This window comes from Haliotis asinina, chromosome 2, assembly GCF_037392515.1.
Source record: "Haliotis asinina isolate JCU_RB_2024 chromosome 2, JCU_Hal_asi_v2, whole genome shotgun sequence".
In the NCBI taxonomy this organism is placed as follows: Eukaryota; Metazoa; Mollusca; class Gastropoda; order Lepetellida; family Haliotidae; genus Haliotis; species Haliotis asinina.
This window is the reverse complement of record NC_090281.1, coordinates 10,533,093-10,560,259: the sequence shown is the minus strand read 5'-3', so window position 1 is coordinate 10,560,259 and position 27,167 is coordinate 10,533,093. Positions and strand designations below refer to the sequence as shown.

Genomic DNA, 27,167 nt, shown 5'->3' with positions numbered 1-27,167 from the left:
ATCAAGTGAAAATAAAGCTGCTAAACAGCTAATTATAACACAATGCAACCATGCTAACAGTTGTCCCAAAAATCGCACACATAAACCCCAAAATACATAAAACACAGTCGCACAATAACCCACCCTCCATCCCTCAAAGGAAACAAAAAAGACACCCACCAACAGAGGGGGTGCTACAACCAAAAAAGACACCCAGAGGCACAGAGGATACAGCACAAAATCACAAACAAGAATAAAGCAAAAGAAAATTTGAAAGGGCGAAGCCACTACGACGACACACTCAGCATTATTACAGCTAAAATTCGCCCGAGGGAACATCACCACGAGCCTTAAGGACCAAAAGGCACAACGGGCAAGATGCGTACATAAAATCGCATGTGACTCAAAACAGCCATCCCCAAAATACCGAATAAAGCTGATAATCCCACCCAAAAAGGTACAAAAACACCCAAATAAAGATACCACAAACAAGACAGAACTAGCAAGGACAGAAAGGAAAAGAAAACCGGGAAAAAACGAGAAAAATAAAATAAAATAAGGGAAATAAAAGTTTAAATGGAAATGGAGCACGCTCATGCGGTGTAGACACCACAAAGGAACCCACCCCGGCAACCCAGCAGTATTGCGTGGTGCAAGGAGTAAAATCCCACACCCCACCCAGCCAGGCACACAGCACAAAAAACCGGAACAAACCAACGGAAAGCAATAAAACCTACTCACAAAAGAAGACTTACGTATGTTCGAGCAAGACCTGAAGACAAAAAGGGAAAAAGGTATAAATAGCAAATATACATCATGGAACATACAGAAGGAGAAACTATACATGTTACGGGCAAAAGTGGCAAAATAGACACTCCCATAGAGGGAGAACCTGGCGGTCACAGCAGAGTCCATTAAGCAGTCTCTATAGTCCGGGGACACAAAACAGATCATTAGCGCAGGGCTCCTGGAAAGAAACAACCATTAGGGGGGATCAGGGACATCCACAGTGATATTCCGACGTTTGGTGGATGGAGACCTGTCCACAGAAACCTGTGCAGCTGCAGCCACGCCCTTGGGAATGGCAGATGTGGACCTCTGCTTGGACTTGGTACGCTGCCGGGATGTGTGAGGCACCTGAAAGTCAGTGAGCATTAAAGAGTCGTCGTCACTGGCCATGTCCAGGAGGGGCATGGCAGCAACGTCAGCAAACGTCCGAGGTGAAACAGAATCATCTGGCACCGGCTTAGCAGAAGCAAGGTCAAGGTCACCTAGGGAGGTGGAAGGCACGTCCAACATAGCCTGATCCCCTTCCTGACTAAACACTGGGGGGGTCGATTCTGTGGCAAGGTCCTCAGGGGCTGTGTCAGATTCATTAACAGGTTTAGCCTGACGAGGGGGAGGTAACAAGGACAGTTCCTCAAGGAGAGCAGCTTCCCTGGCCTTCCTGTTTTGGAAACTGTCGGGACAGTCAGCCCTACTGTGTCCTAACTTATAACACCTCAGACAGATGGGCATGCGACCAGGGGCAGTGACCAACATGGAGACCCTATCCCCCAGCCGGACGATATAGGGAATCCGTTCCTTTCCATCTTGGTTGAGTTGGATCCTGAGAACCCTAACACCCGTTTTCAGAGGGGCACCATCAATTAGAACTGTCTCATGATTAATACTAAGAATGTCTCCAAATTTACCGAAGTAGGTCCGCAGGAATTGATCTTTAACTACACCATGGACCCAGTGGATTCTCAGATCCATGATCTCAACCTCATATGGCGTAAAATGGAGGATAAGTTTGTCATGACGCAATGACCCAGTATGCACTAACAAACGGGCCCGATTGTCTTTGCGAAATGTCACATACCAAGTGCCAAGTTTTTCTGTCTTCCAGACAGAATCCAATTCACATGTTTTCAATTTAAAACAAGATTTAAGCAGTCTTACCAAGTCCTCACGATCCAAACGGCCTCCTTCTGTTTCAATACGAACAGTCTTCCTGGAAGCAGCAGCATCATAGAAGTCACTTGCAATGGGAGGGGCGATAACAGCTCCTCGAAAGGCCATGGTGAAGAAAAAATGGGGGGAGACCCGAAGGTCACACAACTGCTTGAGCAATTGATGCCCCACCGTAGACCTGCAAAAAGGAAGGTTACATGTAGCAATATACAAAGCAAGCAAGAAATGACAAACAAGCAAGACAAAACACACCCTCAAAGAGTGAGAATAAGACCACTTCCACCAATCAATAGTAAGTAAAGCACTTTGATTGACAGCCAAAAGGCCGAGAAGCGATGCCGGTTGTCGGCTTGCGCCGGCAAAATACCTCTATACCCACAGCATCTCATTAAGGGGCTGGATATTTACATTCCCTCTTTCAAAATATTCACCTCCAAAATTACACGCACGAAAACACGCAATTTCGGACCACGGGCGAGGGCCACGGCCAAAATGACCTTCTTTGTGGTGAAATACGACAATTTGTGTCAAGGCAGCAAAATGTGTAAATAACCTTATTTATTTCTTTGAAGAAACAGCGCTTGCGCTAAAACGTCGGGCCGACGTAGGAAAAACGTCCTGCAGCTAGGGCCATGAGCCTGTGGATCGGCGCTTAATGAACGAGGCGTGGGGACAGCAATTGGAAGAGTTTCTGCAGTCCCGACTTTGAGAAAGTCGCGCCCAGACAAGCGTGAAAAAAAGAACACAGCAACTGACCGCGTGGACTAAATCCACTAAACTTAAATACATTTCACGTATCAAAACAATGTTAGGGTAGGTGAATTTTAGTTAGAAATGTTGTTTTAATTAAGAAATGGAATGAAAGTTAAACAAACTTTGAAATTTCAATGTAAACTGACCCGGGAGAAACGCGCCGAGGCTTCTGGTACTTCCTTACCACTTGAAAACACTTTCTAGGGTTAGCTGGCGCTTAAGACGTGTGTTATCGACGGGGCAGAATGTGGTTGTGAGGGTGTGATTGTCTACGACGTAATTTCCGGCGTGCGACATCATGGCCGACGTCCTTGGATACGGGGACACAAAACAACTGCAAGTGGAAAATAAATCACTTTGAGGAACTTCCCGGGGCTTGGTTTGGACGGAGTACAATGTGGTTGAGTGGATGGGTCCATTTCTACAGTTTGGCTGTGGTTGCATGGTGCCTCCAGTGAAACGGACGCGCGAAAAGGGAGGGGACGGCGCAAAGTGAGATGAAAAAAGTGAAATGAAATGTGAAAAAGAGAGGGCTAAGTTAAGGGTTCTATTTTTTAATTTGTATTATGAGTGGTGGGCCATTCCCGGAGGTACTGCAATACCGGGTCAACCCGTGATGAGGGCGGAGCAAGCTCCGTGGCACCTCATCCCGTTGCAAAAATCAGTTTAATATCGATGTCTCCAATAGGAGACGTATCAGATATTAAGCTGATAAGAACAGATACTTTTTTTTCTTTTTGATAAAATATTTAATATGCCGAAATATTACAGGCGCAGACAGTGCCGTTTGTTGCCACTCCGAATTTAAAAAGAGACATCACAAGAAAGGTTGGAGTGGCAACACTAACAATAGAATTCTAAGGAAGAATCAGAGATCACAAGAATCGTCCATAAAAGTTCATACCTCAGTCAGGCTTTTTAATTAAAGTCAGTTTATGTGGTGGATGCATAATTCCATGAAATATAGCTGACTTCTTGATTTCAAAATAGTACACTGCTTTCACTTGTCCTTTAGGAATTTGGAACATTGACTTATAACTGTTCACTATTGAGACAATAGCATCCTCAGTCTTCCCTTTTACCTCCTCCTGTTTTACTTTAGGATACTGATCTGTGAATCCTTTTACACACTCCTCATTAATGTCAATTTGCACCTTGGAACCAGAACGATTCAATGTGACAAGAAAATCCCAGTATTTCTCATTACCATTATCTGAAACTGTACGTCCATCCATTTCAGAACCATCATCAACCGTTGTGGCCAAAGCCACATCTGACTCTGTCACCTGGTCAGCCCAACTCAACTGAGAAAGGTTCTCCTGGGAAGTCTCCTGTTTCCGTTTCCGTTTCCTCTCCTGATCCTCAATAGTTTCCGATAAAATTTCCACATCCGTGTCTGATTCAACTGTTTCCATTGTACCCTCTGAATCACTATCCTTTTCTGGCGCTTCTTCCACATTCTCTGCTACATTAAGTTGTTCCTGTTTCACAGCCTTCTCCTTACACATTGCTCGTACATGGCCATACGTATGACAACGAAGACACAGTGGCAATCTTCCCGGGGACGTAATTAATATTGTCTGTTTCTTCCCAAAATTGACAACATGGGGTATCTTCTCCAATCCACCATCCTCAAGCTCAAGTTTCACATATCTGACACCAGTTATCATTGACACTCCTTCCACTGATCTTGTTTCCCACTGAACATCAATCACCTTTCCGAATCTCGAAAAATAATCCTCCAGAAACTGATTCTTCACAGTTGCATGCAGCCAATGTATCCTCAGTACAACAACCTGGGCTCCATAGTGAGAAAAATACAGCACATTATTTCCATACTCAACAAATTTAATCCTCCGTAAAGTCTCAGCCTGGTCACAAGTCTTGAAAGTCACAAAGTATTGTCCGGATTTCTCTGTATTCCATATCCCAACACAGTCTTGGGACCGAAAAGAAGGAATATTCCCCTTCAACACCTGTATCAAATCATCCTTAGACACCTTCCGCTGTTGGGAATCCACTCTGACCGTGCGCGATGCATAGTCACCATCAATATACCTGTCTGGAATATCTCCAGCTTCTACTGCAGTAACCAAAGCCATGACAGAAGGGTGGAGACCACTTAAGGCCACACACTTGCTAGAAGTGATGCCAACCCGTAGATCTGAAAGAGGACAAATTAATAAGAAAACATGCAACCAAAGACACTCAGCACTCCATAAGGAGATGATCGCTTCTCAGACTAAGATACTACTTGATCTTAGCCAAAAGGCCGAGAAGCGATGCCGGTTGTCGGCTTGCGCCGGCAAAATACCTCTATACCCACAGCATCTCATTAAGGGGCTGGATATTTACATTCCCTCTTTCAAAATATTCACCTCCAAAATTACACGCACGAAAACACGCAATTTCGGACCACGGGCGAGGGCCACGGCCAAAATGACCTTCTTTGTGGTGAAATACGACAATTTGTGTCAAGGCAGCAAAATGTGTAAATAACCTTATTTATTTCTTTGAAGAAACAGCGCTTGCGCTAAAACGTCGGGCCGACGTAGGAAAAACGTCCTGCAGCTAGGGCCATGAGCCTGTGGATCGGCGCTTAATGAACGAGGCGTGGGGACAGCAATTGGAAGAGTTTCTGCAGTCCCGACTTTGAGAAAGTCGCGCCCAGACAAGCGTGAAAAAAAGAACACAGCAACTGACCGCGTGGACTAAATCCACTAAACTTAAATACATTTCACGTATCAAAACAATGTTAGGGTAGGTGAATTTTAGTTAGAAATGTTGTTTTAATTAAGAAATGGAATGAAAGTTAAACAAACTTTGAAATTTCAATGTAAACTGACCCGGGAGAAACGCGCCGAGGCTTCTGGTACTTCCTTACCACTTGAAAACACTTTCTAGGGTTAGCTGGCGCTTAAGACGTGTGTTATCGACGGGGCAGAATGTGGTTGTGAGGGTGTGATTGTCTACGACGTAATTTCCGGCGTGCGACATCATGGCCGACGTCCTTGGATACGGGGACACAAAACAACTGCAAGTGGAAAATAAATCACTTTGAGGAACTTCCCGGGGCTTGGTTTGGACGGAGTACAATGTGGTTGAGTGGATGGGTCCATTTCTACAGTTTGGCTGTGGTTGCATGGTGCCTCCAGTGAAACGGACGCGCGAAAAGGGAGGGGACGGCGCAAAGTGAGATGAAAAAAGTGAAATGAAATGTGAAAAAGAGAGGGCTAAGTTAAGGGTTCTATTTTTTAATTTGTATTATGAGTGGTGGGCCATTCCCGGAGGTACTGCAATACCGGGTCAACCCGTGATGAGGGCGGAGCAAGCTCCGTGGCACCTCATCCCGTTGCAAAAATCAGTTTAATATCGATGTCTCCAATAGGAGACGTATCAGATATTAAGCTGATAAGAACAGATACTTTTTTTCTTTTTGATAAAATTTAATACATAAAAGAATTTTACAGGCGCGGACAGCGCGGTCGCTGCAGGGCGGCCTAAAAGAATATCACAACAAAGAGTTATGCCCTGCAGCGCTAACATAAAATGAACTAAAGAGGAAAAGAAGTGCCACATCCGGCTACATGCAAACTGAACAGTAATACTTTATACAATACATAAGGAAAAAAGTAAAAGAAGCAAACATAAATGAAACACACGTAAAATATACAAATAGGTTTGCCTTAGTCTGGCTTCAGAAACAAATAATTAATTCATACATTCAAGACATATGAACAAAACACACAACATGTACAGCTCAACTACTCATCACAAGCACATACATACTATATACAATTTTGACATAATACATATAATACACATACAACATGCATAACATCAATATGTAGAATCACACATATACAAACATAAAAAATGCCAGTCTCTGGCAGCATGCAACATTTAAGAACTTACATGTAAAACTAACACAAAAGGTGCCTTACTGGCTACATGCACAAACAAAATGCATAAATATATACAATATAAAACATACTTTATATAAGAGGTTACACCAGAACGTTACATGCTTACAAATGAAGTTATATACATAATTCTAATGAATGATTAGCATTGATTTTGCAAAAGATGGAAGAAAACAGCCAATATTTAGAAAAGATAGATAATGGAAAGCGACAAAAGTCAACCTTGACACGTGTCCTAAGGAAACACAAAAAACGCAACATGATATCATTCCCATTTAATTTTGTGTGCTCAAATTTATTAGAATTCCGAACAAGCCAAATGGTATACTTTGCCAAAGTTAAAAGGTAAATGCACATTGATTTTTGATAAGAATTTGGAATTTTGGGAACCAAATTAAATCGAATGACTTCGTTAGATCGTTTTAATAAACCAAATGACAATTGATCTAACCACTGGAAAACGATATCCCATAAAACATCCACACACGAGCAATAGATGAAGAGATGGTCAGAAGTCTCTATTGCTATACGACAGAGTGGACAGTTCGGAGTGACAGACATTCCCCGAGTATAGAGAGTATACCCCAAGGGGAGAGAATCATAGATGAGACGATAATTGACCGATTTCGAAAGTGGATCCACGAAGGAATTATGCAAATTAAGCCAAACCTGTCGAAAAGGAATACGTGGATACAACGTTTCAACTTTATTTTCCACAACAGTTTGTAATAAGCAAGAATAGAACTGTTTTGAAGTAAACCGAAACATATCTATCAGATAATTTGAATTAACAGCTTCAAACTGTCTTACAGCCAATAAGCACGTCTGATAGAATTGTGGCATCGTCTCAGAGTGTGGAAATAATAGTGAAGCAAAAGTAGAACAATAGTGGCGTAAAGACATTCCTAACCAATATTTTGCAAAAAATGTCCACTTAGCTGAGGAATTAAGTAAAAGATTTTGAATGTGCCTTAGATAAAAAGAATATAATTTTGATTGGATGTGTACTACACCCAAACCCCCATCTAAAGTAGATTTATAGCACACAGACCTCCGAATAGGTTCAGCAGTGGATTGCCAAATAAACCGAAAAGTCTCCCTCTGAAAAAGGTCGACATAATGTTTTGAATATATAGTTACTGCCCCACGGTACCAAAATTTAGATAAGGCCATAATATTGCACACAGTAGATTTACCAAAAATAGAAATTGAACGTCCCTTCGCACCGTTTAAAACTGAACGAAATTTAGATAATATAGGATGTAACTGATCGTCTACATTGACATTCTTGCCTGTTACAATTCCAACTATTTTTGACTGCTCAATCCAAGAGATACCGAAAGGGTGGTCCGATCTTGAACGCCATTTGCCAACAAAAATGCCATGAGTTTTTGCTAGATTCAATTTGGAGCCTGACGCTTTACCATAACAAGAATATGCTGCCAAAAGGTGACCAATTGAAGCGTCAGTTGTACAAAAACCAAGCCCATCATCAGCAAAAGCAGATATTTTTGCTGAATCATCAATGCCTGGTAAAGAAAGCCCTACAACTTTTGAATTTTTTCTTATATAACAGAGTAAAGGCTCCAGTGCTAATACATACAGAGATGGAGACAAGCCACATCCCTGTCGGACAGACCTCGTTACAGGAAATGATTTTGAAATGTGTTGGTTAATTATAAGCGCACTAGATATGTCCTGATATAAAATTTTAACCCATTTTTTAAAATTTGGACCAAAGCCAAAAGCGTCCAGCACTTTAAACAAAAACTCATGAGAGACCCGATCAAATGCCTTCTCTTGGTCTAAACTGATAAAGGCACAAGGCAGATCTTTTTGATCCACATAATCCAACACATTGCGAATTAAATGGCAGTTATCTTGAATAGATCGGCCAGGAACAGCACAAGTTTGATCTAAATGCACGATACTACCTATAACATTGCCTAAACGTGTGCATAATAATTTAGAAATAATTTTGACATCAACATTTAATAAAGAAATGGGACGCCAGTTACGAACATTATCAGCATTATTAATGTCTTTACACAAAAGAGAAATATAAGAAGTTTTAGATGATTCAGGTAAGGAAGTTTCCTGAAAAGACAACTGAATAACACGGAGAAGTACATCACCAAGAACATCAAAATTATAAACATAAAACTCCTTAGTAAGCCCGTCTGGACCCGGAGACTTATTATTCTCCATAGCCTTAAGGGTCTTTAGAATTTCATCACGAGTTATCTCCCCTTCCAGTGAAGCCGAATCATCCGAATGAAGCGCCGGTAAATCAGCAAGGAATTGATTGCAAATTTCCTCATCAATGGGCTCATAGCCAAACAATTCGCTATAAAAATCAACAAAAAACGCCCATGATTTCACGAGAGGTACTTACTTTATTGCCAAACGAGTCTAAAATTGAAGAAATAGTTTTCTTTTTACCTCTCTGTGCTTCCTTGCGTAAGAAATAACTGGAAGGTTTTTCACCATTTTCAAGGTCCTTAGCCTTGGAACGAACTAGACGACCTTTAAATTCCAACATTTCCAAATCATTGAGTTGTTTCTTTACAGCCTCAATTTGGTCACAATAAAGCCCAGGACGTAGAGATTCAGCTTGACACAAGTTTCTGTATTGTTTAATTAAATCATTATGAAGAGATGCCCTTTGTGACTTACATACTTGAGCATACAATTTAACAAATGAACGAATTTCCAACTTGAAGGCATCCCACCAGTCTAAAGTAATAGAATTTAAGGGAGGAATATGATTTAAACAAAACCCCTGAAATAAAACCTTGAATGAGTTATCTAATAATGAATTATTAAATTTGAAATACCCCGGGCCAAAACTTATGCCAGCAAAATCCCTTAGCTTAAATGACACATAGTCATGGTCAGAAAAGGAACAAGGAGATATATCTACAGTCTCAAGTGTACAGCGCAGAGTAGAAGAAATATAGAACCGGTCCAGACGAGATCCAACGCCGGCTGAGTTGCGCCAGGAAACCGCCACAGAACCAGGAAACTTGGAGCGATACACATCAAAAATAGAAAAATCAGAAACCCATTGTTTAATAATATTTGACCCAGCCTGAACCAAAGTCCTACCCCCAACTTTATCCAATTGTATATTTAAAACACAATTAAAATCCCCTCCTAAAATAATATACCTACTAGTAACTAAATACTTAGCAATAGTCCTAAAAAATTCAACTCGATCTGCATCAACATTCGGAGCATAAACATTTATAAATCTGACACCATGCCCATCAACAGATAAATCAACAACAAGTAGCCTTCCCTCCACATCGAAATAAAAGAAATCAACAACGAAATTAACCTTAGAAGACACAATAAACCCTACCCCACGACTGAAATTACTCCCAAAGCTCCAGAATGCTTTCCCCTGAAATTTAGATTCGAACAATTTAGCTAACCTTAGATTGTAAACATGAGTCTCTTGAAGAAATAAAAAATCAATGCTATCATTAACAAAAGAATCAGCAAGTAAATCTAACTTTGAAGAGTTATTAAGAAGACCATTACAGTTGATTGAGACAAAATTATACATGATGTGTGATGAGTAGGAAATGACAGAAGCGTACGTAAAATATATTGCAGCTATATACATATTATTTACTAGATTCACATGTAAAAACAAACATCAAAAAGACAAAATGACAACATGAAACATTCCATAAATTAAACCATAAATATTCAAGCAACACAGTGCACTTAATTCTTACCCGTAAAAAGCCCAAAACCTTCAAGAAACAATGAAAACCAAGTAATATGCAAATGAGCTGTGGCCAAGTTTTGTACAAAGCAAATACTTCAAAGACAAAATTTACCCATAATGCATCAGTTACTAATTCCAACCAAGTGAAAGAAACCCTCTTAAAATACACAATAGTATAAACATTAATCGAAAGATCCGAACACTCCCCACACAGGGAGAACCATGCAAACAATGTTAATTTCAGTAGTCTGGCTCGTTTAGCGATGGACATTGCTTGGTCGTTATCTGAAGTTCGCTCACACACTTGCGCACTTTACGGGGGGTCCCGCTTACTGGCTATCACTCGCTCAGCACGATGAGGTCCCGTCGGGGAACGCGTAACTGCAACAGCAGCGGCATCAGCCACACCCAAAGGAATGGACGATAGCCTTTGTTTTTTCCCCGACGAGGACCCACGTGTCACTGATCTCGAACGATGTTTCGATCTATTCACTTCCTGCCATGACTGGGAACTTATACTAGCTAATAGATTATCAGTGTCCTGAGAATCCATCAATTCAAGAGCGGGCACTGAGGCAGCTGCAGCATAGCTTTTAGCAACACCCTGCTTTTCAACGTCTTTATCTGCGTCACTCTCTTCCTGACTCTGGCCCTGACTCTGAATAACCATTACATTCTCAGATTCATCTACCTCATTCTCTCTATCAACCATCACGTGACCTGGCTCACTATGTACAGCAACAACATTATCAGGCGCTTCCTTAGATTGCTCCTCCACACCCTTTTCACTAATGTCTTTTTGCTGATCACGATTGGCATATCTCCTTGGGCATTCAGATCGTGTATGTCCCAAATGGTAGCATCGTAAACAAACAGGCAGCCTACCTGGTGCTGTTATCAGCATACTCATTCTGTCTCCCAGCCTGACGATATAAGGAATGGTGGCAGCCTTGTCACAATCTGTCTGGAGTTGCACAATCCTGACGCCAGTCTGCATGGGTTCCCCTCCCACAATCATGGTCTCGGATGACACTGAAATAACGGTTCCAAAACGGGAAAAGAAATCCCTGAGAAAAGCATCGGACACAATGTCATGCAACCAGTGCACCCGCAAGTCCATAATCTCTTTTTCATAAGGGGTGAAATCCACTTTCACCCCCCTGTAAACCACAGAACCAGCAGTTAATAAGAGTCTCACTCTGTTTTCGTGCTTAAGGGTTACATACCATACACCAGATGATTCCGTCTTCCAGATCGACAGTACCTCTTTTGCACGGATTCCTGGGTTCGATACCGACTGAATGATATCTAGTATTGCCTCCCTGTCAAAGTTTCTGATTACTGACTTCACACGTACCGTCAATGCAGCTTTCCTTTTATCCAGGAACTTGGTCGGCACTGGAGGCAGGACTGTGGCAGCACTGTAAGCCATGGTGACAGCAAGTGGGGGGAGACCAAAGGTCACACAAACACTATGTGTCTGATGCCCGCCCGTAGATCTGGAAAGAAAAATTCAATCAAACAATGTTCAATATCACCTTAATGATATACCGTGAAGATCGCTTCCACTGGATGCAAACAATAGATCGCAAGCCAAAAGGCCGAGAAGCGATGCCGGTTGTCGGCTTGCGCCGGCAAAATACCTCTATACCCACAGCATCTCATTAAGGGGCTGGATATTTACATTCCCTCTTTCAAAATATTCACCTCCAAAATTACACGCACGAAAACACGCAATTTCGGACCACGGGCGAGGGCCACGGCCAAAATGACCTTCTTTGTGGTGAAATACGACAATTTGTGTCAAGGCAGCAAAATGTGTAAATAACCTTATTTATTTCTTTGAAGAAACAGCGCTTGCGCTAAAACGTCGGGCCGACGTAGGAAAAACGTCCTGCAGCTAGGGCCATGAGCCTGTGGATCGGCGCTTAATGAACGAGGCGTGGGGACAGCAATTGGAAGAGTTTCTGCAGTCCCGACTTTGAGAAAGTCGCGCCCAGACAAGCGTGAAAAAAAGAACACAGCAACTGACCGCGTGGACTAAATCCACTAAACTTAAATACATTTCACGTATCAAAACAATGTTAGGGTAGGTGAATTTTAGTTAGAAATGTTGTTTTAATTAAGAAATGGAATGAAAGTTAAACAAACTTTGAAATTTCAATGTAAACTGACCCGGGAGAAACGCGCCGAGGCTTCTGGTACTTCCTTACCACTTGAAAACACTTTCTAGGGTTAGCTGGCGCTTAAGACGTGTGTTATCGACGGGGCAGAATGTGGTTGTGAGGGTGTGATTGTCTACGACGTAATTTCCGGCGTGCGACATCATGGCCGACGTCCTTGGATACGGGGACACAAAACAACTGCAAGTGGAAAATAAATCACTTTGAGGAACTTCCCGGGGCTTGGTTTGGACGGAGTACAATGTGGTTGAGTGGATGGGTCCATTTCTACAGTTTGGCTGTGGTTGCATGGTGCCTCCAGTGAAACGGACGCGCGAAAAGGGAGGGGACGGCGCAAAGTGAGATGAAAAAAGTGAAATGAAATGTGAAAAAGAGAGGGCTAAGTTAAGGGTTCTATTTTTTAATTTGTATTATGAGTGGTGGGCCATTCCCGGAGGTACTGCAATACCGGGTCAACCCGTGATGAGGGCGGAGCAAGCTCCGTGGCACCTCATCCCGTTGCAAAAATCAGTTTAATATCGATGTCTCCAATAGGAGACGTATCAGATATTAAGCTGATAAGAACAGATACTTTTTTTTCTTTTTTATAAAATTTAATTTAACCAAACTACAATTGCGTACAGCGCAATACTACCACTTCAAAATTTTAAAAGAACATATCACAACAGAGTGTGAAGTGGTAGTTCTAACATTAAAGCACTAAAGAAGGGAAATTACAATATAAGTTTCCATGGTATAAGGTAATATCTAGAAGTCCATCCGAATAATGTAATCCCTATAAGTAGACACAGTTCATGAAGCACATGTAAAATTCCACTAAAGAAGCACCCTTAAAAGTCACAGAAACGACTGTATTTCTCCTTCATGAACGTCCAATATCACCTCTTTCAATCCCTTCAGTTTGGCTCGATTAAGCAAGACCTTCTGCTTCAGCAGATGAAGAAGTGAACGTCTCACCATACTCTGATGCTTCTTGTCAAAAGATTGAACACATGCATCTAATTGTCCTTTGTCCGGTGTTCCCACAGGTCCCTTATCTGTCCACTCCAACCGTACATGAAAACTATAAGTAGCCCATGTCTCCTTCTTCTCCTTAATGACGTCTCTGTTTTCCGCAACCCATGACTTAACAAACAGTTCCTGTACTGGAATCCTAGGAATACTGGATGAAGACTCCTGCATGGCTGCTAACACTGCATCTGACTGGGAACTCTGCTCTGCCCAATTAAGAGACTCTGAATCTACATGGCGACTCTTTTTCTTATCTGTCTCCTCATGCTCTACTTCTGGTCCTTTTGTTTGCTTCCTTTTCTTTTCCTGTGCCTCTACTTCCATAACCTCATCCTCTACATCTGAATCCTCCTCAGAATCCTCTGACTCTCTCACATGTATTCCCTTAGCAGACACTGTAGGGGTCGTAGTAACTGGAACTCCACTTGGACACTGTGCCCTGACATGACCGTGATTGTGGCATTTAAGACATATAGGAAGCCTTCCTGGAGCTGTGATCAACATGCTCTGTTTATCTCCAAATTTAACTATATGTGGGATCTGATTCTTCTCATCATCAGACAGTTCCATTTTTACAATCCTCACACCCGAGTAAATCTGTGTTCCATCTAAATCCTCAAACTCTCGAAGAACTTCAATAACCTTCCCGTACCTGGAGAAATAATGTTTCAGAAAAGAACTCTTGATGGTCGCATGAAGCCAATGGACTCTGAGAGAAACAATATACTTCCCGTATACATAGAAGTATATCTTGTCCGCCTCTGCCTGTACACACTGCAACTGTAAAAGTCGTCTGGCACTCTCATTGTCCTTCATTGTGATGAAGATCTGACCATACCTCTCGGTCTTCCATATTGCCTGGCAAGATGACAGACTAAAATCAGGAACAAACTTCTTCAGGTATGACACAAAGTCTCTAATCGAAGACACCTTGGCTGTAAGATACACTCTGACAGTTCGTCCCACAACATCCTGATCCACGAATTCCTCCGGGATAGGTTTCTCTGTTACAGCAGCTGTGTATGCCATGAAGAATAAAGAGTGTGGAGACCACTAAAGATCACGCAATTACGAGAATTGTTGCCACACGTAGACCTGGGAAGAGCAAAAAAAGCGTCAGTAAATCACATACAACCAAAAACACATGTGCCTCAGGACACTCCGCAAGGAGATGACCGAATCCGGATTTTGGCTAAGACTCTACACTTTGATCTTAGCCAAAAGGCCGAGAAGCGATGCCGGTTGTCGGCTTGCGCCGGCAAAATACCTCTATACCCACAGCATCTCATTAAGGGGCTGGATATTTACATTCCCTCTTTCAAAATATTCACCTCCAAAATTACACGCACGAAAACACGCAATTTCGGACCACGGGCGAGGGCCACGGCCAAAATGACCTTCTTTGTGGTGAAATACGACAATTTGTGTCAAGGCAGCAAAATGTGTAAATAACCTTATTTATTTCTTTGAAGAAACAGCGCTTGCGCTAAAACGTCGGGCCGACGTAGGAAAAACGTCCTGCAGCTAGGGCCATGAGCCTGTGGATCGGCGCTTAATGAACGAGGCGTGGGGACAGCAATTGGAAGAGTTTCTGCAGTCCCGACTTTGAGAAAGTCGCGCCCAGACAAGCGTGAAAAAAAGAACACAGCAACTGACCGCGTGGACTAAATCCACTAAACTTAAATACATTTCACGTATCAAAACAATGTTAGGGTAGGTGAATTTTAGTTAGAAATGTTGTTTTAATTAAGAAATGGAATGAAAGTTAAACAAACTTTGAAATTTCAATGTAAACTGACCCGGGAGAAACGCGCCGAGGCTTCTGGTACTTCCTTACCACTTGAAAACACTTTCTAGGGTTAGCTGGCGCTTAAGACGTGTGTTATCGACGGGGCAGAATGTGGTTGTGAGGGTGTGATTGTCTACGACGTAATTTCCGGCGTGCGACATCATGGCCGACGTCCTTGGATACGGGGACACAAAACAACTGCAAGTGGAAAATAAATCACTTTGAGGAACTTCCCGGGGCTTGGTTTGGACGGAGTACAATGTGGTTGAGTGGATGGGTCCATTTCTACAGTTTGGCTGTGGTTGCATGGTGCCTCCAGTGAAACGGACGCGCGAAAAGGGAGGGGACGGCGCAAAGTGAGATGAAAAAAGTGAAATGAAATGTGAAAAAGAGAGGGCTAAGTTAAGGGTTCTATTTTTTAATTTGTATTATGAGTGGTGGGCCATTCCCGGAGGTACTGCAATACCGGGTCAACCCGTGATGAGGGCGGAGCAAGCTCCGTGGCACCTCATCCCGTTGCAAAAATCAGTTTAATATCGATGTCTCCAATAGGAGACGTATCAGATATTAAGCTGATAAGAACAGATACTTTTTTTTTTTTTTCTTTTTTATAAAATTTAATTTAACCAAACTACAATTGCGTACAGCGCAATACTACCACTTCAAAATTTTAAAAGAACATATCACAACAGAGTGTGAAGTGGTAGTTCTAACATTAAAGCACTAAAGAAGGGAAATTACAATATAAGTTTCCATGGTATAAGGTAATATCTAGAAGTCCATCCGAATAATGTAATCCCTATAAGTAGACACAGTTCATGAAGCACATGTAAAATTCCACTAAAGAAGCACCCTTAAAAGTCACAGAAACGACTGTATTTCTCCTTCATGAACGTCCAATATCACCTCTTTCAATCCCTTCAGTTTGGCTCGATTAAGCAAGACCTTCTGCTTCAGCAGATGAAGAAGTGAACGTCTCACCATACTCTGATGCTTCTTGTCAAAAGATTGAACACATGCATCTAATTGTCCTTTGTCCGGTGTTCCCACAGGTCCCTTATCTGTCCACTCCAACCGTACATGAAAACTATAAGTAGCCCATGTCTCCTTCTTCTCCTTAATGACGTCTCTGTTTTCCGCAACCCATGACTTAACAAACAGTTCCTGTACTGGAATCCTAGGAATACTGGATGAAGACTCCTGCATGGCTGCTAACACTGCATCTGACTGGGAACTCTGCTCTGCCCAATTAAGAGACTCTGAATCTACATGGCGACTCTTTTTCTTATCTGTCTCCTCATGCTCTACTTCTGGTCCTTTTGTTTGCTTCCTTTTCTTTTCCTGTGCCTCTACTTCCATAACCTCATCCTCTACATCTGAATCCTCCTCAGAATCCTCTGACTCTCTCACATGTATTCCCTTAGCAGACACTGTAGGGGTCGTAGTAACTGGAACTCCACTTGGACACTGTGCCCTGACATGACCGTGATTGTGGCATTTAAGACATATAGGAAGCCTTCCTGGAGCTGTGATCAACATGCTCTGTTTATCTCCAAATTTAACTATATGTGGGATCTGATTCTTCTCATCATCAGACAGTTCCATTTTTACAATCCTCACACCCGAGTAAATCTGTGTTCCATCTAAATCCTCAAACTCTCGAAGAACTTCAATAACCTTCCCGTACCTGGAGAAATAATGTTTCAGAAAAGAACTCTTGATGGTCGCATGAAGCCAATGGACTCTGAGAGAAACAATATACTTCCCGTATACATAGAAGTATATCTTGTCCGCCTCTGCCTGTACACACTGCAACTGTAAAAGTCGTCTGGCACTCTCATTGTCCTTCATTGTGATGAAGATCTGACCATACCTCTCGGTCTTCCATATTGCCTGGCAAGATGACAGACTAAAATCAGGAACAAACTTCTTCAGGTATGACACAAAGTCTCTAATCGAAGACACCTTGGCTGTAAGATACACTCTGACAGTTCGTCCCACAACATCCTGATCCACGAATTCCTCCGGGATAGGTTTCTCTGTTACAGCAGCTGTGTATGCCATGAAGAATAAAGAGTGTGGAGACCACTAAAGATCACGCAATTACGAGAATTGTTGCCACACGTAGACCTGGGAAGAGCAAAAAAAGCGTCAGTAAATCACATACAACCAAAAACACATGTGCCTCAGGACACTCCGCAAGGAGATGACCGAATCCGGATTTTGGCTAAGACTCTACACTTTGATCTTAGCCAAAAGGCCGAGAAGCGATGCCGGTTGTCGGCTTGCGCCGGCAAAATACCTCTATACCCACAGCATCTCATTAAGGGGCTGGATATTTACATTCCCTCTTTCAAAATATTCACCTCCAAAATTACACGCACGAAAACACGCAATTTCGGACCACGGGCGAGGGCCACGGCCAAAATGACCTTCTTTGTGGTGAAATACGACAATTTGTGTCAAGGCAGCAAAATGTGTAAATAACCTTATTTATTTCTTTGAAGAAACAGCGCTTGCGCTAAAACGTCGGGCCGACGTAGGAAAAACGTCCTGCAGCTAGGGCCATGAGCCTGTGGATCGGCGCTTAATGAACGAGGCGTGGGGACAGCAATTGGAAGAGTTTCTGCAGTCCCGACTTTGAGAAAGTCGCGCCCAGACAAGCGTGAAAAAAAGAACACAGCAACTGACCGCGTGGACTAAATCCACTAAACTTAAATACATTTCACGTATCAAAACAATGTTAGGGTAGGTGAATTTTAGTTAGAAATGTTGTTTTAATTAAGAAATGGAATGAAAGTTAAACAAACTTTGAAATTTCAATGTAAACTGACCCGGGAGAAACGCGCCGAGGCTTCTGGTACTTCCTTACCACTTGAAAACACTTTCTAGGGTTAGCTGGCGCTTAAGACGTGTGTTATCGACGGGGCAGAATGTGGTTGTGAGGGTGTGATTGTCTACGACGTAATTTCCGGCGTGCGACATCATGGCCGACGTCCTTGGATACGGGGACACAAAACAACTGCAAGTGGAAAATAAATCACTTTGAGGAACTTCCCGGGGCTTGGTTTGGACGGAGTACAATGTGGTTGAGTGGATGGGTCCATTTCTACAGTTTGGCTGTGGTTGCATGGTGCCTCCAGTGAAACGGACGCGCGAAAAGGGAGGGGACGGCGCAAAGTGAGATGAAAAAAGTGAAATGAAATGTGAAAAAGAGAGGGCTAAGTTAAGGGTTCTATTTTTTAATTTGTATTATGAGTGGTGGGCCATTCCCGGAGGTACTGCAATACCGGGTCAACCCGTGATGAGGGCGGAGCAAGCTCCGTGGCACCTCATCCCGTTGCAAAAATCAGTTTAATATCGATGTCTCCAATAGGAGACGTATCAGATATTAAGCTGATAAGAACAGATACTTTTTTTTTTTTTTTTTTTTTTGATAAAATTTAATACCTGGAAATAATTACATGCGCAGACAGTGCACGTAGCACACCACCCCCTAATTTAAAATAGATATCACAAAAGGTTTGAGGGTGGCAGCTCTAACAACATATACTCTAAGACAGAGAGATGTCACTCGAGTTTCCAAGTAAGGTGACCACTTGATATGGAGGGCACAAAGTTCCATCAAGAAAGACCTGCTTATACACTCCAAAATAATATGACATAGTGGACCATTCGTCGGGAACTGGAAACGACTCTTTATATCTGTTGACTGTCTTCAGAATAATATCATGAGCATTTACTCTCGCAGCAGCCTGTTCTTCAACTGGATACTCCTGTACAATTCTATCAATACACTCCTCATCAGATTCAATTTCCACTTTAGACGTGCCTTTAATGTTCTTCAAAGTTATCTTAACATCCCAGTATGCAGATTCCTTCTGAACATCCACAGAGTCTGAAGCTGTGTGACCCTCTGTGTCCACAACATCATCCACCACTGCTGCCAAGGCTATGTCAGATTCTGACATCTGATCTGCCCAGCTGAGCTGAGAACAACTCTCCCCTGAAACTGTTTCCTTCAGCTTCTTCTCACTATCTCTGTGTTTCTTTCTCTGTTTCCTTTTCTGAGCTCGACTTGATTTTACTGTCTCTTCATCCTTTACACTCTTCTTTAATGGCTTTTCTATCTCTGTCTCATTTCCTGACTTGCCTATCTCTTCTTCCTTAGCACTGCTCTCCAATGGTTCCATTGTCTCTGTCTCAGTCTCTGTTTCCACATGCGAATCCATCATTGAAGAATCAACAAAAGTACTAACTTCCTCAGGAACTGTCTCCTCCATCTGCTCACGAACTAACTCCTGTTGAACTGAAACACTATCTGTATCTGTTCCCTGTACTGTTGCCTGCTCTCCCTCTGCCACTATTCTTGTCCTGTTCTCCTCGCACATAGAGCGAATGTGTCCATACTTGTGACATCGTAGGCACAACGGAAGACGCCCAGGTGCTGTAATTAGCATAGTCTGCTTCTTTCCAAAGTTGACTACATGGGGAACATTCTGTAATCCATCCTCACCGAGTTCCAACTTCACATATCTGATACCTGTTCCTAATCTTTCACCTTCCACTAATCTCGTTTCAAAAAACACATCCAAAACTTTACCAAACCTGGAAAAGTAATTTTTCAAAAACGAATGTTTTACTGTGGCATGCAGCCAGTGTACTCTAAGTACCACAATCTCTGATCCATATGGCGAAAACATCAACATATTGTTCCCATATCGAAGTTCCTTAATGTTCCTCAACGTGTCAACATGATTAGTGGATTTAAATGTGACATAAAACTGGCCTCCTCTCTCACTATTCCAGATACTCACAATATCTCTGGTCTTGAAAGATGGAACATGACTCTTCAGAACCTGTAAAATATCATCTCTGGATATCTTCTTCTGTTGAGAGTCAACACGAACAGTCCTTGAAACACAGTCCTGGTCGATGTACTGCTCCGGAATTTCACCTACGTCGACAGCATTAGCCAATGCCATGATTACGAAATGGGGGGAGACCACTGAGGATCACACACCTGTAAACAGGTGATGCCCGCCCGTAGACCTGGTGAAAGTAGAAGGAAGAGTCAGTAAAATCAAAAACCAGTTACATCAACAACAATGACTGTGAAGTCTCCACAAGAGCTGACCGTCGCAAACTTTTGGCTAAGATGCAGTACTACACTTTGATCTTAGCCAAAAGGCCGAGAAGCGATGCCGGTTGTCGGCTTGCGCCGGCAAAATACCTCTATACCCACAGCATCTCATTAAGGGGCTGGATATTTACATTCCCTCTTTCAAAATATTCACCTCCAAAATTACACGCACGAAAACACGCAATTTCGGACCACGGGCGAGGGCCACGGCCAAAATGACCTTCTTTGTGGTGAAATACGACAATTTGTGTCAAGGCAGCAAAATGTGTAAATAACCTTATTTATTTCTTTGAAGAAACAGCGCTTGCGCTAAAACGTCGGGCCGACGTAGGAAAAACGTCCTGCAGCTAGGGCCATGAGCCTGTGGATCGGCGCTTAATGAACGAGGCGTGGGGACAGCAATTGGAAGAGTTTCTGCAGTCCCGACTTTGAGAAAGTCGCGCCCAGACAAGCGTGAAAAAAAGAACACAGCAACTGACCGCGTGGACTAAATCCACTAAACTTAAATACATTTCACGTATCAAAACAATGTTAGGGTAGGTGAATTTTAGTTAGAAATGTTGTTTTAATTAAGAAATGGAATGAAAGTTAAACAAACTTTGAAATTTCAATGTAAACTGACCCGGGAGAAACGCGCCGAGGCTTCTGGTACTTCCTTACCACTTGAAAACACTTTCTAGGGTTAGCTGGCGCTTAAGACGTGTGTTATCGACGGGGCAGAATGTGGTTGTGAGGGTGTGATTGTCTACGACGTAATTTCCGGCGTGCGACATCATGGCCGACGTCCTTGGATACGGGGACACAAAACAACTGCAAGTGGAAAATAAATCACTTTGAGGAACTTCCCGGGGCTTGGTTTGGACGGAGTACAATGTGGTTGAGTGGATGGGTCCATTTCTACAGTTTGGCTGTGGTTGCATGGTGCCTCCAGTGAAACGGACGCGCGAAAAGGGAGGGGACGGCGCAAAGTGAGATGAAAAAAGTGAAATGAAATGTGAAAAAGAGAGGGCTAAGTTAAGGGTTCTATTTTTTAATTTGTATTATGAGTGGTGGGCCATTCCCGGAGGTACTGCAATACCGGGTCAACCCGTGATGAGGGCGGAGCAAGCTCCGTGGCACCTCATCCCGTTGCAAAAATCAGTTTAATATCGATGTCTCCAATAGGAGACGTATCAGATATTAAGCTGATAAGAACAGATACTTTTTTTCTTTTTCATAAAATATTTTATATAGAGCAAAATTTTACAGAAAAAAGGACAGGAGAACCACTACCTACAACTTAAAAAAAACTATCACAGTGGTGAGGTAGTGGTCATGACATTTGAATTCCTATTAGAATAAGCGGAAAAAGAAGACTTTTCATAACTAAATTCTAATTGTACAATAGAGCACCTTAATACATGAGGAACATAATTATGATGGGCGTAAATGAATACCCACTCAGAATACGTACACAGTATAATATACATCAATATTTATGCACTTACAATCAAATCTCTATCATGCTCCCAAAACGGTACATAGAAATACAAGATATACAATACCGCAAAATCAAAATCCTGCAAGAAGTCACATACATTTGCCATACAGACAATACATTCAATTTACATACACATAAGGAATATCATATATAATGAATAGACATGAATCAAAAATAAATTAACTGCATTAGACTAGACATTTGACAATGCTGCAATTGGTATACATATATATATATATATACATACATAATTATAGCAGTATTTTTAGACAATTACTTGTATCAACAGAGCAAAAATAGGGAGAAGATAGCCAAAAAGCCTGGAAATCAGCATGCGAAAGACGAAAGTAGTCAGCACGAATACGTGTTTTCAGAAGAGAAAGAAAACGCAACACAATATCGTTTCCCTGGAGCCGTTTGTGTTCGAATTTATTGCAATTTCGGATCAACCAAATAGAATATTTTGCCAGAGAAAGTAAATAAACACAAACAGCATATTTATACAAATTTGGCAATTTAGGAACTAGTCCAAACTGAATGGTTTCATACTTTTTTTTCACCAAACCATCGGATAAGTACTGTAACCAGTTGAAAACGATATCCCACAAGACACAAACACAGGGACAAGAGATAAAAAGATGATCTGACGTTTCAATGCCAGACCGACATAAGACACAGTTAGGAGAGATGGACATACCGCGGGTATGTAAGATATACCCCAGAGGGAGAGCATTATAGATGAGACGAAAGTTCATTGATTTTGGAAGAGGATCCACAAATGAATGATGTAAATTAGCCCAAACTTGTCGAAAATTAATTTGTGGATATAAACCTTCAATTTTATTTTCAGTGACTCTGGAAAGCATACTCAAATAGAACTGTTTTGAAGTGAAATTAACTATATCTACCAGCGGCTCCAAGACTGTATTTTCGAACAATTTCAAACTTTTCAAACATTGCTGGTAGAATAATGGAACGGTCTCAGAGTGAGGTAGAGATAAAGACAGAAAGTCAGGACGATAAAGGCGTAAGGACAACCCCAACCAATATATTGTAAAATAACACCACTTTGCTGAACATCCTTTTACAAGGTTTTGAATATGTTTCAAATGAAATGATTGCAATTTGGATGTAATATGATTAACCCCAAGACCACCTTCAAATACTGATTTATACAAAATGGAGCGCCTAATAGGTTCAGCAGTGGATTGCCAAATGAAACGAAAAGTCTCTCTCTGAAAAAGATCGACGTAATGATTAGACACTGGGGTAACTGCTCCACGATACCACAGTTGAGATAATCCCAGGACATTGCACAAAACAGATTTCCCAAAGATCGAAAGAGAGCGCCCTTTACAAGATTTTAGAACCGTACGGAATTTAGTAATTACTGAATGAAACTGATCATCCTCACTGACCTCCTTGCCTACCATAATTCCAACAATTTTTGACTGGTCAATCCATGAAATACCAAAAGGATGATCCGATCTATTCTTCCATTTTCCAACGAAAATTCCTTTGGTTTTAGACATATTTAATTTGGACCCAGATGCTTTACCAAAAGTATCATAAATATCAAAAATAGTTTTAATTGAAGCATCCGATGTACAGAAACCCAGACCATCATCAGCAAATGCTGATATTTTTGCTGAATCCAAAGAACCTGGTAACTGCACTCCTTTTATTATGGGATTTTTGCGAATAGCATGTAAAAGAGGCTCCAGCGATAATACATACAAGGATGGGGACAGCCCACATCCTTGCCTGACAGACCTCGTGACCGGAAAAGGTGCTGAAATGTGCTGATTTACAATTACACTGCTGGATATGTCAGTATATAGCAATTTGACCCATGTTTTAAAATTTGGACCAAATCCAAACGCGTCCAGAACTTTAAACAAATAAGCATGGGAGACCCTATCAAAGGCCTTTTCTTGATCAAAACTAATGAAAGCACATTGGAGATTTTTTTGCTCCACATAGTCTCGCACATTTCGTATCAAATGACAATTATCCTGAATAGACCGCCCCGGAACTGCGCAAGTTTGATCTTGATGAACAATATCACCAATAACTAGACCCAAGCGTGTGCATAAAATTTTAGAAATGATTTTAACATCTACATTTAATAATGAAATTGGACGCCAGTTACGAACATTTGTAGCATTTTGTATGTCCTTACACAGTAGTGTTATGTAAGATGTTTTAGAAGACTGAGGTAGGGAACCCTCTAGAAAACATAAATGAACAAGACGCAGCAAGACATCACCAAGAACATCAAAAGAGAACAGATAAAATTCTTTGGTAAGACCATCAGGACCCGGAGATTTATTTTTCTCCATTGCCTTAAGGGCCTGTAAAATTTCAGATTTCGTAATTTCACCTTCAAGTAAGTCCACATTGTCCGAATTAAGTTGAGGTAGATTATCAAGGAAGGCATCACTAATTCCCTCATCAATGGGTTCTTCAGCCAAAAGTTTAGAATAAAAATTAACAAAAACGCCCATGATGTCTTTGGAGGATTTTACTAACTGACCAGAAGGATCTAAAATAGAACTAATGGATTTTCTTTTACCTCGTTTGGCTTCCTTGCGTAAGAAATAACTTGAGGGCTTTTCACCATTTTCAAGATCACGTGCCCGAGAACGAATAAACTGACCTTGGAATTCCAACATTTCGAAATCATATAATTGTTTTTTCATTTCAGATATTTGATCAGTATAAGATCCTGGATGAGACAATTCTGCATGACATAAAGCCTTGTATTGTCGTTCTAAATCCTTACGGTGAGATACCCGGGAAGTATGCTTGATTTTTTGAAATATTTTTAGAAATTCTTGTACTTTAGACTTGAAAGTATCCCACCATTCTAAAGTAATCTCATCCAATGAGGGAATATGAGTATTACAAAATCCATTAAATAATAATTTAAAAGAGTCATCTAAAACAGAATGATTACATTTCCAATAGGAAGGGCCAAAGTTTATGCCATCAAAATCATTCAATCTTACCAACACGTAGTCGTGATCAGAAAAAGAACAGGGACAGATTGTTGAGGTACCCACAGCCGACAGTAGACATGTAGAGATGTAGAATCGATCCAGTCTAGACCCGACACCAGAAGCATTTCGCCATGTAACCGCCACCTGAGCTGGAAATAAAGAACGGAAAACATCAGAAATAGAAAAGTCAGAGACCCATGACTGTATTATTTGACTACCTTTTTGATTATTAATAGTATTACCTCCAATCTTATCTAATTTAACATTAAGGACACAATTGAAATCACCTCCTATGATCAAAGTTCTATTGGTGACTAAATAATGACACAGCAATTGAAGAAACCTAATCCTATCTCCTGGAATGTTTGGAGCATACAGATTAATAAGACGAATTCTGGTGCCACTAACAGTGATATCTAAAACAATATATCTGCCATCTATGTCTAGATGAAATCGATCCACAACAAAATTGACCTTGGCGTTAATAATAATGGCTACTCCACAACTGAAATTAGTTCCAAATGCCCAAAACCCTTTCCCATTAAATTTTGATTCATAATATTTAGCTAAACTGATACTGTGAACATGGGTCTCTTGAAGAAAAAGAAAGTCAATACAAGAATTGAAGTTACCAGCCAAAAGATTTGACTTATGTGGATTATTTAATAATCCGTTGCAATTCAATGAAACAAAATTATACATGATATGGCAAATGAGAATGAAAACAAAGCACACGAAATATAGACTCCTCAATAGAGGAGAACGTGGTTGTTGGGTTTGGAAACACAGATCTATAATCGTAATCGTAGGGGCAGCGCCAGTGTCGTAAGGGGAGTAACCAATCAATCAGGAGTCTATATTGGAGGGGGCCCACTGCTACTAGGGTCTATGGAAGGTTCACTTTGAACCGACCCCTTTCTTTCTGGAGATGCTGGTGAGGTGCTATTTCCTGCCCTGCGCTTCTTCCTATTCCCTGTGTCCCGAGATCTGCCTCTACTTTTACGGGAAGTCCCCTTACCCTTGGGGGTTTTAACAGAGGAAGAGGTATCTGTCAATGCAGCAGCATACGACACTAACCCTTCCATATCTGCTGCTTCAAGGGAATCTAGTAAAGTATTAAGTTGGGAATCATCTGACCACCTCTGACTGCCTGATGAACCCTCCCCTTTCTCCTGCCCTTCTGTACAGTCTTCCATCTCCATTCCCTTTTGTTCCCCTTCTACTTTAGCCTTATCCTCCTGTTCTCCCCCTTCTATAGTAACAGTAGCTTTAACTAAAGCACTATCTGACATCTCATCATCCATAAGATCATCATCATCCCTATCCTTCTTTGGTAGTCCTGCCTTTCGTCTTTCCTCAGTTTCCTTACGAATCTGTCTCTCCTTTTCATGTCTTTCTCTCTCTCTTTCTTGTCTCTGATATTCTTTATCTAACTCCATCTGTCTCCTTTCCCTAGCTATCAGAGTCAGTTCACATGAGGATCTCGTATGACCCATCTGACCACACTTAAGGCAAAGTGGGGCCCTTCCAGGAGCTGTTACCAACATGGCCATATCAACTCCAAACTTGACTACATGCGGCAGAAAGTTCTTTCTACCCTCAGCCACTTCCAGTACCACAAGCCGAACACCACTAAATACTGAAGCACCGTCTGGTAGAATTACTGTCTCCTTAGACACATCCAGCACTTTGCCATATTTAGAGAAATATTTCGCTAGAAAACTTCCCCTGACAGTGTCATGTAACCAGTGAATCCTTAATGTTACTACCTGCTTCTCATAGTGGCTGAAAGTTATTCTGTCATCCTCACAAGGAATCTGACCAGCATCCAATAACAGCTTAGCCCTTCTGGCATCACGAAAAGTCACATACCACGTACCAACTTTATCTGTGGACCATATAGACATCAAGTCTTTGCCAGTAACATCAGGTATAGCATTGTGCAAACAATTAAAGAGTTTCTCACGAGAAAATCCTCTTACCCGACACTGGGCCTTTAAGGTATGGGACGACACAGATGCATCAAAGTACTCTGCTGGGATGGCAGCCTCCAACTCCGCACTAGCCATCGCCATGATGAAAGAAAAAGAAAAAATGGGAGGTGACCACTTAAGGTCGACCTACTACAGTGTAGTAGGTCCCACCCGTCGACCTGGAGGAAGCAAAGAGAGTTAATGAAAAAGCACAAAACTGTATAGTCACCAATCCA

At 41.7% G+C, this 27,167-nt stretch overlaps 1 protein-coding gene, 3 non-coding genes and 3 pseudogenes across 4 annotated transcripts; all 7 read right to left on the bottom strand.

Moving 5' to 3' along the window:
- Nucleotides 1-3,256: 3,256 nt before the first annotated feature.
- Nucleotides 3,257-3,437, bottom strand: LOC137274871 (U2 spliceosomal RNA; annotated as a pseudogene).
- Nucleotides 3,438-5,956: 2,519 nt separating this feature from the next.
- LOC137274854 (U2 spliceosomal RNA) lies at nucleotides 5,957-6,151 on the bottom strand. The gene has a single exon (XR_010956233.1). It is a non-coding gene; the product is annotated as a U2 spliceosomal RNA (small nuclear RNA).
- A 6,796-nt stretch (nucleotides 6,152-12,947) lies between these two features.
- On the bottom strand, nucleotides 12,948-13,130 carry LOC137274878 (U2 spliceosomal RNA; annotated as a pseudogene).
- A 2,635-nt stretch (nucleotides 13,131-15,765) lies between these two features.
- On the bottom strand, nucleotides 15,766-15,954 carry LOC137274882 (U2 spliceosomal RNA). Its single transcript, XR_010956245.1, has one exon. It is a non-coding gene; the product is annotated as a U2 spliceosomal RNA (small nuclear RNA).
- A 240-nt stretch (nucleotides 15,955-16,194) lies between these two features.
- LOC137271311 (uncharacterized) lies at nucleotides 16,195-17,397 on the bottom strand. Its single transcript, XM_067803985.1, has one exon. The coding sequence runs from the start codon at nucleotides 17,395-17,397 to the stop codon at nucleotides 16,195-16,197; it is 1,203 nt and encodes a 400-aa protein (XP_067660086.1).
- A 1,192-nt stretch (nucleotides 17,398-18,589) lies between these two features.
- On the bottom strand, nucleotides 18,590-18,780 carry LOC137274884 (U2 spliceosomal RNA). The gene has a single exon (XR_010956247.1). It is a non-coding gene; the product is annotated as a U2 spliceosomal RNA (small nuclear RNA).
- Nucleotides 18,781-21,520: 2,740 nt separating this feature from the next.
- Nucleotides 21,521-21,700, bottom strand: LOC137274874 (U2 spliceosomal RNA; annotated as a pseudogene).
- Nucleotides 21,701-27,167: the final 5,467 nt, after the last annotated feature.

Bases quoted from the DNA above. Each gene is read 5' to 3' on its own strand.
- LOC137271311 (XM_067803985.1), bottom strand. From the start codon at position 17,397: ATGGCATACACAGCTGCTGTAACAGAGAAACCTATCCCGGAGGAATTC.